General features: G+C 40.9%; 1 protein-coding gene and 1 pseudogene across 2 annotated transcripts in view; both read right to left on the minus strand.

Moving 5' to 3' along the window:
* The window catches only part of PDK3 (pyruvate dehydrogenase kinase 3), a 73151-nt gene that overhangs the window by 12399 nt on the left and 45386 nt on the right, over positions 1-15366 (minus strand). For both annotated transcript variants that reach the window (XR_014141371.1, XM_081809032.1), the window contains exons 7-11: positions 8151-8227; positions 6741-6842; positions 6250-6360; positions 3527-3640; positions 2069-2208 (exon numbers count right to left, since the gene is read on the minus strand). Coding sequence is in view for 1 of the 2 variants with exons in the window: in XM_081809032.1 (XP_081665158.1) it covers positions 2069-2208; positions 3527-3640; positions 6250-6360; positions 6741-6842; positions 8151-8227 (544 nt within the window). In the remaining variant the exon portion in view is untranslated. The remainder of the gene's footprint in view (positions 1-2068; positions 2209-3526; positions 3641-6249; positions 6361-6740; positions 6843-8150; positions 8228-15366) is intronic.
* LOC102749922 (large ribosomal subunit protein eL19 pseudogene) lies at positions 14431-15154 on the minus strand (annotated as a pseudogene).

Genomic DNA, 15366 nt, shown 5'->3' on the forward strand with positions numbered 1-15366 from the left:
AAAAAAAAAAAAATCAATAGAGATACCCTTTATATCATTCATCAGAAAAGACCAACACTACTATAATGGGGCAAAATCACAGAGCTATGTCAACTATATTTGCATACAAATACCTTTCTGTTGCATTATGTTAAGAATCAAGGTTTTCAGGATAAGAAGAAATATGCACAATTAAATTACATTTGGGTGAAATATTGCAATGTTAAAATCAAAGTGAAAATATCAATATGAACTTATGATTTTAAAATATGTATTGTATAGTTCTGTCCAGAAAAGGGGGACTAGACAAGGTATAATATACACCCCCAACTTCCAGATAAGGGTCTCTAATACCCGTTAGAGGCAAATAGGACTCCTTGAGGGAAATGGCTGATTCTAGGATGGAGGTAGGGAAGGTATAAGATGAGACCGAGATACCATCTTAGGCCAGAAAAAGCTTTCAAAGATCAGTGGGGTTTTAGCAAAGGAACGCCGAGGATCTGACTCGAAATAGTTACGGAGGAACTGACTCGAAATAATTACCAATGGCCAAAGGTGTGCCAATTTAATCATCAAAAAGATAGCTGCTACATGCAATAACATAGATGAACCTCACAGAAATCTAGACACAAAAAGAGTACATACTACATGTTACTTTTAAGTTTAAGAAGTGATAGAGTCAGTTATAAGAATGGGTGACAGACTCAGAATAATGGCTACATGGTGGGGATGCTAAAGGGGGAAGAGTCTGATTAGAAAGGGGAGGCTTTCCAGGTGCTAGAAATATAGATGCAAAAATGTGTCAGGCTATAAACTTAAGACTTGTGCACTTTATATACATATGTGTGTGTGTGTGTGTGTTAAGTTCTAATTGAAACATACTGAAGGAAAGTCTACACTATCCATAATAATCCTCGAAAAAGAGAAAGCCAGAAACTCATTTGTTCCCGTTTAAGGGAGATTTTACCTCAACTTGTAACCCTGAAAATTGGTAATTAAAGGGAAAGATTTAAATTCTTATCCTGCCTTGTCAGGAGACACTGTACTTCAAAAGGTACCTAAATGGGGGTGCCTGGGTGGCTCAGTCGGGTAAGCATCCGACTCTTGATTTTGGCTCACGTGATGATCTCAGGGTCCTGGGGTTGAGCCCTATGTCGGGCTCCCCACTCAGCGCGGCGTCTGCTTGGGATTCTTTCTCTCCCTCTGCCCTTCCCCCACGCTCATGCGTGTGCACGCACGAGCTCTCTCTCTTTCTCAAAGAAGAAAAAATAATTGGAAACCGAAGATTGGACTGTTGCCCTTATTACCATAAAGTAGTGAAACCTGTTGTTCTGTGATTAGTTTTATTTTTTCTGTTTTCATTTATTTATTGTGGTAAACTATACATAACATTTGCTATCCGCTAAGATGGTAAGAAATGGCTGTTTTTAAGTGCACAATTCAGTGGCGTTAAGGACATTCACAGTGTTGTGCAACCATCACCACCATCCACCTCCAGAACTTTCCATCTTCCCAACGGAAAATCTATACCCATTAAACACTACCTCCTCATTCCCCGTGCCCTTGGCAACCATTCTACCTTCTGTCTCTATGAGTTTGACTTTGCTCGATACCTCACTTAAGTGGACTCAGAGAGTCCGTGTCCTTTTCCGTTGTATGGATAAACCACATCTTGTTTATCTTGACTGATAATTTTAACTTCTTTATTTTTTTCAGATTCAATCCATGCACAGACTTTCTCTAAACATTCTCCTGTCAATCTCTATAGGTGATGATAAATTGCAAGACTTACTTTTAAAATCAAATCTATGGCAGGATAAACCTTGCTCACTGTTGTTAATGCCTCCACAGTGTAAGGACCCCTAGAGCATCAGCACCTCTAGTGGAAGGGCTACTCTGGCTACCTGGTTCTTGCTGTCCTTCCTGTCCGGAGTGAAAAAGCTGCTCCAACCTTTCTTTAGAGATCACTTTGCTCTTCCAATGGGGGGAAAAAAAAAACCCACAAAGATTTGGCTAAAGGTATCATCTGGCTGGTACATTCTAGAGAAAAATCAGATACTTTATAATAGAAAGCAAAGTGGGAAATTACTGTTTCGCCTTGTATTTTGAGGCATCCCTAGGTTCTCTGCTGGGATTGCTCCAGTCATCAGCTTCGGGTGTGGTCTTGTAATGACGCCACGCAGACTTATTAAAAACCGGAAGTCTCTCAAATGATTCACTTGAAAGTGCCTAAGAGACAAACAAAAATATACACCAAAGAACCACAGTGTCATTTTTCTCACATGAAATACTAACCCAAATTTTACTATTTAAAACATTAGAAACCTTAATGCATATTTTTGGAATATTAAAATTAAATTTTCATAGTTAACTTAGACTGGCCAGGATGAAATTAAAGCTCTTTTAAAAGGAATAAAAACATTCACTCATTCAAAACCAGTACTAAAGTACATAAAGTAAGCAGAAGAAAAAGCATTTTAATTCAGTTAATACTGCTTTGAGATACTCAATCATCTTGACTATATGGTCTTAGGCCAAGCACTATCACTATCACTGGCCAACTGCTCTCCCAGAGGGCCCATACAGAAATAAAGTTTCGTATATACTAAGTTTATAAACATAAGCCCATAAGGTGATATTAAATATCACATCATTTGGATGCACTGGCATCTAAGATAAACACTCCAAGTAACTGGTTAAGTAATGGTATAACACATGACATACAACACATAACACACTACACAGCTGTTAAAAAGAATGACCAGCTCTGTAGGAATGGATATAGCGAGATCTCCAAGCTACACGGGAAAGCTAAAAAAAAAAAAAAAAGAAAAGAAAAGAAAAGAAAAATGCTGAAATAATCATTGTGTGGGAAAAAATTATCTCCCCCCATATGCTTATCAATACAGAATCAACTCCAGGAGGCTCCATGAGAACCTGGTACCATGGTAACCTCTGGGAAAGAGAAGCGGGTGCCTTAGAGACAGTGGTGGGAAAGACTTAAGTTTTCCCTTTTGTAGCTTCTCAATTTTGTACTATGTGCCTGTATTACCTATTTAAGAAATCCTCCAAATATTCCAGACTTTAGAAATAAATAAAAGTCTGATGCCACCAATGCATGAGAAAACCTGTGTTACAGGAGCTTTGTTATTAAATCAGCCTATTTATATCACCGTACTATGATTACTGAATTCTTGGAACTCTGGGAAAGCCAGCGAGTTTTAAAGTAAAAGACTCAAACACTTCAGTTTATGAAAATCTGTCTCCTTTTAGATTAGTCCTGTCAATGCTTATGCAATTTAAAAGAAATCACAAGTAAGAATCACAGCTTTAAAAATCAGCATTTTAGTTTTTACATCTCCATGTTTCGTATTTTGCTATATCTGAGCATAAAATCAAGGGCAGGACATACCCTGGTTTTCCCATAAAACTGAAGTAAATCTGAAATGGCATCTAAGAGATGATGTAGGGCTATTCTCCATTAGTTATTAGAACTTAAAGCTTTCAAAAGTAAAGATGTCTTCATATGACTAATAAAGTACAGTACCTTTAAATAAATGACAGCATCAGTCCCGACTCCTTCCATGGAATAGAGTTTTAGATCTCCTTGGAAATATCTAGCATACAAACGAGAAATTGGCAAGCCATAACCAAATCCAGCCTATCGAGAAAAGAAAATTAATACAATGAGACATGCACAAATACTAACATACTTGGTATGAGGACTATTCAGGAAAAGTAAAATTCTCTTTTAAAAGTTTATTTATTTAGAGAGCGAGGGCAAGGGAGAGCACGAGCAGGAAAGGGAGAGAGAGAATCCTTCAGCGGACTCCCCTGAGTGGGGAGCCCGACGCAGGGCCGATCCCAGGACCCTGAGATCATGAGCCAAAATCAAGAGTTGGATGCCCAACTGCCAGAGCCACCCAGGCACCCCAATTAAAAGGAATTCTTCATTCAGGTTTAAAGCAAATAAATTATTGATCCACCCTTTACAATGATGTGTATACTCATTTAGGGCAAACAATCTATTTCCGCAAAAACACTTCTTTTATGTTTGGAAAATATTAGAAATACTCCAAATTTTGACTAATGCTTTTTTTTTTTTTTAGCATTTTAAAGTAAACTGTTGGCATTTTTAAAGCAAATTCCAAATCAAGTGGAATTTGAACTGGTAACAAAACTAAACCACATCATCCCAAAGTTCCATTATCAGATTTTCTTGCTCTCTGAAGTGAAAATTAAATTGAGTAGCACAAGAGTTCAAATCTACCAGTACCCAGGCTGCTACACTGAAAAGAACATTTCCTGAGAGTCTACTTCCTAAGGTTCTGGGAATGCTGAAATATTTTGATGTATGGTAGATCACATATGTTTAGAGACGAGAAAACAAGTCCAGTAACCCTCCTATATCTTCATGTCCTAGAACCCTGAATGTAACAGGTTGTTGAAAAAAAGAAAAGGTCTCAGATATTGACAAGAACAGTAAGAACTTACTGAGATAATCTCAGTAAGTCTGGAGTGGAGGGGCAGATTCAGTGCCTCAAGCTTTGGCCCCTCTGATGGAAATCCCTGACAAGGTTAATGAGGAGGCAGTGGGGTAATGCGCTCGTGGAGCAGAGGCTGCGTGGGCTTTAGGCTCACAGAGACCTGAGTAGAAATCCACTCTGAGCAGTTTACTCAACCTCTCTCAGACTGTTTTGTCATCTGAAGATTTAATAAAAAGCTTCCCTCAAAGCTGCTCTGAGGATTAAATAATATAACAAGTGTCAAGTCTTGACACAGTGCCTAAGACCTAGTAAAAGTAAATAAACGGAAGCTGCTATTATGGCTACTACAGGGCAACAATTTTTTTTTTTTTTTACCAGGTTACATGGATTCCTGAGCCCAATACCATCGTGGGAGTGAGGAGCCAGGTAAGCTGTGAGATTCCTTTTCTACCATTTGCAAACAATCCAGGTTTTCCCAGGGTATCAAAGGATCTGACAGGAGTTGGGGATATAGACAGTTGATAACTGGGACAGGTGCTAGTGGAAGCCTTTCTTCAGAAGGAGAGGCCGTATGGGACGTGGGAAAGAACGCGGACACGACCAGTGCCGGCTGTGCCCTAGTGAGTGCAATGACCTTGGGCAAGGCGCTAACCTTATTTTCTCATCTATAAAATGGGAGGTTAGATACATAATATTTGAAGGTCTCTTACATCAATTGTTTCATTTTTTAAAAGAAGATGACAGAACAGCTGTCCGCAAATTGCTCTCTTGAGACCTGGAATAGAGGATCCACAGTCCTTCAAACAATTGGGGAAGGCTCCAGATTTGCTTGCAGGGTTTTTTTTTTTTTTTTTTTTTTTTCTTTCTCTACATTTACTTAAGTAGGTACCAGAACCTGGTGAAGGCAATGCCTTTCAAAACTGATCTTTCTTTCAAGAATTTTCTTGACTCCTATAAAAATGACTTCTCCATTTTCAACATGTTAACAAACTCTGTCTCGAATAAATGATGCAAAGTGTTGGATTTTATTCATACAAATAAAATATAATCTCATGTGCTTATCAGTCAGGTAGGACTTGAAAATGAAACTTAATTTGCACCCTCAACCATTTTGCAGACTGATATGTTGCTGTGTTTAATGACAAAGGGTTCAATTGTTGTTTGTCAATTAGAAACACTCAGCAGGGGAACAAAGTGTGGCCCTAGCAGGATCTAAATGCTGCCATGGTAACCTGAGGCTTTTCTCACTGCCTAATAGAGCCCAGACAGAAAGGGCTCAGAAAACGCATACGCCACCTATATGTTCCCTCCTTATGCTGTTTACTATACAAAATTTAATGTGTTCATAATCTAACATTCTAATTACATAAACAGATGTGGTGGGGGAAGTTCAAAGGCCCCGGGGTGATATGGGTCTCCACAGTACGCAGTGCCCAAGCGCCCAGGACCACGCGGCAGCCGTAAGCGTTCTGCGGCAACTTTGCTCGCCGGCTATTAACCTTCTACCCCCTCCGAGGGTAGCACCAGGCGGGGAATGGTGCTCCCGCAGCAGTCGGAACCAAAGGGAAGTGCTTTTTCTCTACATTAGGAAGTGAGGTACTCAGCTCTGAGTGTTTCTTAGACAAAATTAGAAAATCTAAGTCCAAAGGATTCACAAAAAAAGTAGCAGTCCTCCAAATCATGCAGGAAACATTAGGGCAAGGAGCCAGGGAGAAAGGCCGCTCTGCTGGAGGCCCTTCTTGTGTTAATGGTCTTTCCTTAAGCAGCACTTTAAGATGCTTACCAGAGGGGCGGCTCTTGTAGGCTCCAGGCTAGGTCTAGGAGCAGTTGAATACATGTAGTTAAAAAGACGGTCTATTTTTCGAAGTGGGACACCACCACCTAGGTCACTTATCTGTAATGTACAAAATGGTTTTTTTAAAAAGTCAATGTATACTTAGTACGAAGCAGGAAGTTCATTAAAGTACATACCAGGTAACTCTAAAATGTACAAGGGCTTTGAACCCCCAGGGAAATATGGTTCCACTGTGAACAACCTAAAACAAAGGAGGCAGGGAAGGGCACTAGAATCCGACAGACTTGGGCCGAGGTCTTGTTCAACTCCCTGAAAAATGGGGCTCTGATAAGTTTAAATGAGGTAACAAGCTAAAGATCTAACGTGGTACATACAAATAAGACATTCAGGGTCCATTTTCTTCTCTTCCCTCAGATTCCTCAAGGTCTGGGCTACTATTAAATTAACTGATAAAGTATATGTGCAAATAAAGCCGTTACCTTAATGGACAAGTCTTCTTTACCCAGAGTAACAAGGGTTTTAACAGACGGGTAGGCTTCTTTTCTGTCTTCATATAGTTCAACTGTCGCTCTCATTGAGTTCTGAAATAATAAGACTTTTTTTGTAGCATACCATTGACTCACAAACCACAATTTAAAAAAAGAAACTAGCACAGGATTACTTATTACACAATAACGCTTTTGTGGAACAAATATTAGTTGGATTTATACACCATTTTTTTTCCTCTAAAGAACTTAGCTAAATGTGTGTTTGGATCACGGAAAAATTGCCCGATGCTTTATTTTGATTTCATCTAGTTTTATTTCCATCTATCACACTAAGTATTTTTTTTCTTTCTTTTCTCTTTTTGTTTTTGCCTTAGGGTATTTCAGTTATTCAACCCTTAACCAAGAGGAATGTTTTTATCACATGTAACGAGGCTGCAGAGGCTCACTGATGCACTTTAAATCCTTATCAGTCTGCATTTACAGAGCACCTTTCCTCTAAAGAAGGCGGAAAACCTGAGAGTATTCATGCTTCCCACAGAAATTAATCATTTGGCTGAAAAAAAAAAAAAACAAAAACGCAGAAGCAATGTCAGTTAAAAAGAAATTCTGAAAAAGCCACAGCTGTTGAAGAGAAAGTTCACAATTGAATGCCCATCTCAACCTTAAAGTGTTACATCAGTGACATTATAATTTTGGGAAGCAAATCAGCATAACTGATTTTTCAGGTGTTCAATTTAGGGTTTTACACATCGGAAGAAATGAAATTGTAGCTTAAACACCTTGTGCCTATAATACTGCTCTTAGAAATGCCATGAGCTACTGATTAACAAAAGCAACAGCTAAGCTATAGAGAGTCTAAAGAGGTTTTGTTCTTTTTTGGGGGGGGGTCCCTCTTTTTGGTCCAGCCCCTCACCATCTTTCCTCTCTGCTTCCATCAGAGCTTCTGAATGGACTCAAATACTTAAAGGGTTATGGGGTCTCTCGGTAGGAAAACAACTGTTGACGCACCAACGTGCTTAATGTTCGCAAACATAAATATGCAAACACACATATTTATTTTGATCTGGCTACCATCAATAAAGCCTTTGCCAGGTTTGGAAACTAAAAAGCATCTCTAATCTCACAACTGAAGAACAAACAGTATGGATTTTTACATAAAATCACCACAGTACAATTAAGCTTCAAAATCAATATGTACTAATATTCACGAAAACTATACCATACACAGCAATTTTTCATCTCATAGTGTACAAATTATAAAACCCACAGGGTATCAGAAATAGAAGTTTTAAAATGGTTATGCAAAACCTTTTTCTTATGCTAATCTAATGAATCCATTATGCCCTGAATCAAAGTAATTTAAAATGAAGACTTCTTTCCGTGTTTTTAAATTCCACTTACCTTGAACAACTCAAATAGCATGTGAAACAGGTGTGAGGGCACATAAACTACCTGAATAGGTTTGTCTGGAGCTTTGGCTGAAAACAGACACAAAGACCATCAATGAATAAGGACCAAAACTATCAGAAAGTCAAGAATGTGGCTGGCATTCTATTTTCCAAGTACATAAAAAAGAACTCTACACGAAAGGCTAATTTAGGTTTCCACCTCTAAAGGCAGGGCTGAGCAAAAGCAAATGCTTGGAAGTCCAACAAACCCAGGGAGAAATCTGGCTCCTTCACTTACCAGCCATGTGACCTTGGGCAGGTTACGCAATCTCTCTGAACCTTGGCTGAGCAAAATTGGAATATTATCACGTATGTCGTAATATTCTGAGCATTATAAAAGTCATCTAAATATCGCTCAGTGTTTTTCAAATTCAGGGACACCACCCCCAGTGGTGACCCCAGTGGTCATCATGGGGAATGTGAAGCCACAGAGGGAAAGGGGCGCATCTTTTTGGCAGACTAGACTAAGGAGCAATGTTAACTTCTGTCCAATTTCAACAAACAAGACATATTATAGAGTAGAATTTAAGGTTCACATAACTTTTCTACTAGTAGCTAGCAGACAACCCCCCCCCATCCCCACCCGCAACCATGCCCTCCAGAGACCCAAAGCCCTTTCTCCTTGCATCAGGGATCTCCGGAGGAAAATACGAGAAACACTGAATCCCATGTCAGGCACTAAGAACAGCGTGGGCTATAGAGTAGATGGTGGATAATTTGGTCCTTCCTCCTCATGACCCAAAATCACTTAAAAGACTGAAACTACATGAACATTCTCCAGTAGAACAGAGACATAGTCACCCATGTTATAATTTTCGACCTGACCTAACTACTTCCTCCAATAAAGTAAGTAACAGGGATATAAAGTAGAGTAAACATTTGTTAGGCTCTTAGCAGTTGATGAAAAGCTTACATATGCATTATCCAAGTGAATCCTCATGACACTACAGTGTGGCTCACAGGGAAGGTGGGTTATAGGCGAGGACACGGGCTGTGCAAAGGTTATGTGACTTGCCTGCTTAAACAGAAGGCCCTGAAATGGGACAACTGAAACAAGAGTTTCTGACTCTGAATCCTGAACTCCTTGATGATTACTTTTGAAATTATTCAGTAAAATAAATAAAGAAATGAAATTTCTAAAAAAGTAAAAGTCCTTCTACCATTTCCCATCTCATCCCCCAGTCTGCACTCGGAGGCAGCCACTTGCTACTATTTCTGCTTTAGTCTTTTAGTATTTAGTCTTTTGGTTGATAGTATTTCCATTCTGGTCTGCAAGCCTAATGAACTCTTCTGTACTCTGTCTATAGGTTTGTTTTTTTTTCAAAAGCTGAAAATTGAGGGGCGCCTGGATGGCTCAGTCGGTTAAGCATCTGCCTTCGGTTCAGGTCCTGGGATAGAGCCCCGCATCAGGCTCTGCACTCAGTGGGGAGTCTGCTTATCCCTCCGCCCCTCCCCGCCCCCACTCATGCTCTCTCCCGCTCAAATAAAATCTTTTTTTTAAAAAGGCTGAAAATTGACAGTGTTGGGAACATCATAACTAGGTAAATATGGATCACTGAAGAGCAGCCAGGACAGTGTAGTTGAACAATATTTCCTTCCCTGTGATTCCAATGACGTTTCATGGGTGACATGAAGAAGAATGTTCTCGGCCTTAAGGTGAAATGGATTCTCTTAATCCTCCACCCAAATCTCAAAATCATGCTACCCTTTTTTTAGGTTACTGAATATTTGGACTGTGTCCTTCTTACAGTTTTGTTTCCTGGATCTTCTAACTACCCTTCCTCTTGGGTAACTGGACAAGAAACATGCTCTCCGCACTGTATCACTAAGATCTTCCAGCTTCTATTCTAGTGCATGGTATCCATTTCATTCTTTAAGATTTTTCAAATTAGAATTGCCTTCCAAACATGCTGCATAGCCATCATTTTCAAACTGTTTTTGAATGAAGTTCTAGTATGTTCTTCACTATTTCTTATGTCCATATTATATACACCATCAAGTCAGTCAAGTAGCCTGCCTCAGAAAGGTGCCCTTGGGAAATACATTTCTCAATCCTTACACCTCTGACTCACTTGAAGGTTTGGCTTAGCACAAAATTCTGCATTCAAAATCATTTTCTCTCAGAATTTAGAAAGCGGGGGCGGGGGGTGGGGGAGAGATAGTCTCCTGGCCATTGCAGTGCAGCTGGTAAGTTTAACGCTAGTCAGGTTTTCCTCACGCTGCTGGGTGTTGCCCGAGGTCTGATAGACCTTGGTAGTAATATTCTTGTTGAAGAATGAGGAACTGGATGAATCATTTGAGGGAGCTGGTGTTCATTTCCTCCTGGGGCCCTCAACTAAAGGAGAAGGCTGACCTGGAGCCCTGCGTATCTGGTCAAGACTTCTCAAGTGACTTTAGGATGGGCAGACAGAAAGCTGGCTTCTGACCAGAGGGTGCCCCAAATTCTCAATGAAGAGGGCTTTACTTTGGGCTAACAATAGGTACGTGAACAGCCCCACTTTTTCCAAGGTTATTCTTGAAGAAAGTACTCTGATTTTAATTTCTGCCCCAGGAAAAATGCTTGTGACTGACTATAGGCAGAACACAGCCCAAGCCCACCGGTGCTCTGCCTTAGACCAGCTTTCAACTGACCCCTACCTTTTGGCTTCCCTTTCCAATGCTTTGCACCTACTGGCTCTTCTCCCAGGGTCCCCCCATCTTTGCTGCAGCCTCTCCTTTGTGGCTTCTTCTGCTCAGTCCATAATCAGCAGACTTCCATCGGTTTACCCTCTGGCAGGAGGTAGGATCAGTGGTCCACTGATGACTGCCCCTGGTTTCTTTGCTGTTTTTCTTTGTATTCCTTTATTGTCATTTTAATGGATCCCCAGGAACAAGTTGAACACTCAGGCTATCTTGTACCAAAAGGCATGATTAGTTATATAAACAGCCTTCTGAATTCAACCTTTCACTCCAAATCTTTTTCCAGATCTAATCTTTGATTTTTTCTTTTCACTTGAACCAACATTCTCTAGGAGTCATCTGTAGGCTTACTCAATTACTTGTACTTTTATTTTCTTTGGGAACATTACAGGTTAGATGTCTTTCCTTCCTTTTAAAACCAAGTCCAATGCTTTTGTCCATGACTCTTAACCTAATCCTGGGTCCAACGCCTTTTATGTAGTGGACCCTTAATAGATGTTTATTAACTTTCTAAAATAGAGCACAAATGCAATATGAATTTTCCATCTAAGGGTACATTTTTAAAAGTAAATGAAAAAAAATGGCCCAGGTTTTTCATGCTCAAGACTCAAGAAATAATCAAGTCTATTTTACAGTCATTGCTTCAAAAACCATTAGCTGAAACAACATTTAATAAATACCAACAAAACTCCACGTGGGATACAAAGAATTTTATTTGGAATCTTATAGGACAGTTCTCCTATAAGAATGAAAAAACTAGAGGCTAAGCAGAAAAGAAATGCATTTAAGAGAAAAGGTAGCTGGGCACTTCGAGATGATTAATCGAGTCCCAAAGTCAATGGATAAGGCTATTAGAAACAGTACACAATATGGTTCAAAGTTATACTGGGATTAATTCCTGATTCTGGCATTTAATAGACACACTAATAGGTATTTAAAACATCTGAGCCTCAGTGTTCCATATCTGAAATGGGCACAATACATATCCCATTGGGTTAATATAAGGATTAAATGGGATAATAGTGATAAACTAGTTTACAAAGAGCCCGTCACAACGTAAGTAGTCAATAAATGTTGGCAAGTATCATTACTAAAAGATTAACTTTATGGTGTTAACAGGACTACCAGCAATGGCTTTTCAACTGTTGTATAGAACCCCTTAACTGAAAATACCCACAAAAGTATCCAATATAGGGAAACTAGAAATCAAAGACCCCAGGATAGATACACACCTTTTCTGTGAACCCTCTTTCTTTTTTTAAAAAAACATTTTATTTATTTATTTGACAGAGAGAGATAAAGCGAGAGAGGGAACACAAGCAGGAGGAGTGGGAGAGGGAGAAGCAGGCTTCCTGTGGAGCAGGGAGCCCGATGCGGGGCTTAATCCCAGGACCCTGAGACCATGACCTGAGCTGAAGGCAGACGCTTAAATGACTGAGCCACCCAGGCGCTCCTGACTTGAAGTTTTCATGTTGCACACCAAACCCAGAGGTATGAATGAACCTCTTGACAGGAAAGACTAATCTAGAAATGGTGAAGAAATGCAAGTAGTAACCATAAGGCTTATCATTCCCAAGTCAACCCTGACTTCCAGTAGCCACCCTTTTAAAAATACCCAGTTTGTGTCTGGTGCGGTATTTAAGGCCCTAGAAACAGTATCCTTTTATCACCACACGAGGTGATCTTACAGACAAGGAAGTTGCTCGTCGCGTTCCCTCCCACTGCCTGGCTGGCTATAAAGCTCACACCATTCCTCTGAGCCATGCTGCATCACCTTCACCACAAGGATCCAAAACAGGTTAAAAAAAAAAAAAAGAGGTATCTTTGCTTAATGTTTTGGCAAGTGATTTCTCAGGAGAATCAGAAAGCTAAAATGAGAACAAGTGTGACAAAATGGATGCTTGTCTCTGGAGAAACCAACGTGGGTTGCCACCGGGGACGAGTCAGAAAAATCTGAAACCTGATAGAAGATAAACACCTGTTATTTCTAATGCTCCTGTTAAGTGCTATCAAATGGCTAATAAAGGAAGTTCATTTGAGCTGGCTCCCAATATCCAGAATTCTAGTGATGACTGGTAAATACTGACGGTGTTCATGTAGTATGCTCTCCATAGTCGTATTCCCTACTATCTCAGGGGTCTACAATGGCAAAGAAAAAAACTCCCAAAGATTCAGAACGCAAGATGATATGTCAAACTAATGGAACGATTCTCAGGAAGCACCAAAGGTTCTCTCGGGCTAGCGGCAGCCTCACTGCTCTCAAGTGCAGAGCAGAGGGCAGTGTTACTCACGCCTGTTCAAGGCGCCCGTTGGGTAATGGAAGCAACGTGAAAGCAGCAGCTCTGCTAGTTCACACGGGCTCTGAAAATGAGTCCATGGGAATCTGGATCTAATGGATTTCCTTCCAGGGAAGCTGAGATAGGACACGCTGTGGGAAACACCCACTCTCTATAAAGTGACATCTACTTAAGGTGTTCAGGACCAACCTCTGACCTGCATCTCTCCCACGGAACTTGTTAGAGCTGAAGCACAGCCCTTAGCCATGTCCCCAAAGAGATCTGACATTCAGAAAATCAGAACGAGAAATCATAAACACATTGCCCAAAGCAACAGGAAACTAGAGACTGCCTATAACCAGCAGCGTTCATTTATCTTAGTGATGGGAAAGGGGGCTTCAAAAATCATGCATGAGACAGTGCCAAAAATAGTCGTTAATCTCCTCTCCTGGTGAGGTGCGCTGCCCAGTGTGACAGCCTCACTGAGAACTGTGTGACACAGCTGACTGCTGGGAGTCAGCAAGAGCAGGCGAGCTGCTCTGGCCTTTACGGTGACTCAGGCTGCCATTCACGCAAAAGAGCAATTGGTTACTACCTGCGAATTTAAGTTCCGTGTTTGACAAAGAAATGTGCACGGTGAGGTCAGGCCTCGCTTAGCCGGTATGAAGAAGAGAGAAGACTGAGACGCTTCTACTCAGGAATACTCAAGCGAAGTGCATTCACTTCTGGCAGTGTATTGATCCAAAATATGGGCACAACTCTTCTCAGAGAACCCAACAGATTTAGAAAGCAGCTCTGATTCCATACCTTCTAGTAGAATGTAGGGGCAACTGTCCTATAACAGTCTCACGTCTTTTCACATGTTGATCTCATTATAAGCAAAATACATTTTTGGCATATTTTTGAGAGGGAATTTGGTTTATCTTTAATTGTAAATGCCCACACCATATGTAAGATTCAGTCATTCCACTTCTAGGGACCCAACCTACAGAAATGCTTCCACGTGTTCACAATTTTCCCACCCTCCAGACACAGACACACCCTTCACTGTTCATTGTAAAGAATATGGGAAAATTAGAAATCCTAAATGTCCGCTCAGTGGTAAATGACTAGATAATGGCAATCTACACTGTGGATAATCTCTACATGACATTAATACATGCAAAGATCTTCAAGGCAAAGTCAAGAATACCAGTTATAGAACATGTATAGTTTCAACCCCATTTACGTAAAAAAACAAAGCTCTATATGGTCCTGAGAGAGTAAGGGGACTTTCACTTCTTTTTTTTTTTTTTTTTTGGCAGATAAAGGTTGGTTTTATTGAATAACTGATCTGTGTTACTGCCGAGGCCACTATGCACAGACAAAAGAGAGGGAGTTTTATTTCTTCGTCTCTTCCTCCTTGGACAGAGTCTTGATGATTTCCTCCTTCTTGGCCTGGAGCTGCTCTTCACGGCGCTTGTGAGCCTCCTTGGTCTTAGATCTGCGGGCCTCAGCCTGGTCAGCCAGAAGCTTCTCGCGAGCCTTGTCGGCCTTCAGCTTGTGGATGTGTTCCATGAGAATCTGCTTGTTCTTGAACACGTTACCCTTCACTTTCAGGTACACGCTGTGATACATGTGGCCGTCAATCTTCTTAGATTCACGGTATCTTCTGAGCAGCCGGCGCAGAATTCTCATCTGGGTTACCTTCTCAGGCATTCAAGCATTGGCAGTACCTTTTCTCTTACCCCAGTGCCCATATGTCTGGCCCCCTGGCGGGCCCAAGTGTTTTTACGGCACCGAGCCCGGGAATGGACAGTCACAGGCTTCCGGATGATCAGCCCATCTTTGATCAGTTTTCGGATCTGCTGACGGGAGTTGGCACTGGTGATTTCATTGGTCTCGCTGGGATCCAACCAGACCTTCTTTTTGCCACAGCGGAGGGCACTGGAGGCAAGCCTCTTCTGAAGCCTGAGCGTACTCATAGCTGCGGCCGCAGCACCGAAAGTAAAGGGGACTTTCACTTCTTTTTTTTGTTTTTTTTTAAACTTTAATTTTTTTTTTTTTTAAGATTTTATTTATTTGCAAGAGAGAGAATGAGAGACAGAGAGCATGAGAGGGAGGAGGGTCAGAGGGAGAAGCAGACTCCCTGCTGAGCAGGGAGCCCGATGCGGGACTCGATCCCGGGACTCCAGGATCATGACCTGAGCCGAAGGCAGTCGCTTAACCAACTGA

The sequence above is a fragment of the Leptonychotes weddellii genome, chromosome X (assembly GCF_054177405.1).
Source record: "Leptonychotes weddellii isolate Sample4059 chromosome X, ASM5417740v2, whole genome shotgun sequence".
Lineage (NCBI taxonomy): Eukaryota > Metazoa > Chordata > Mammalia > Carnivora > Phocidae > Leptonychotes > Leptonychotes weddellii.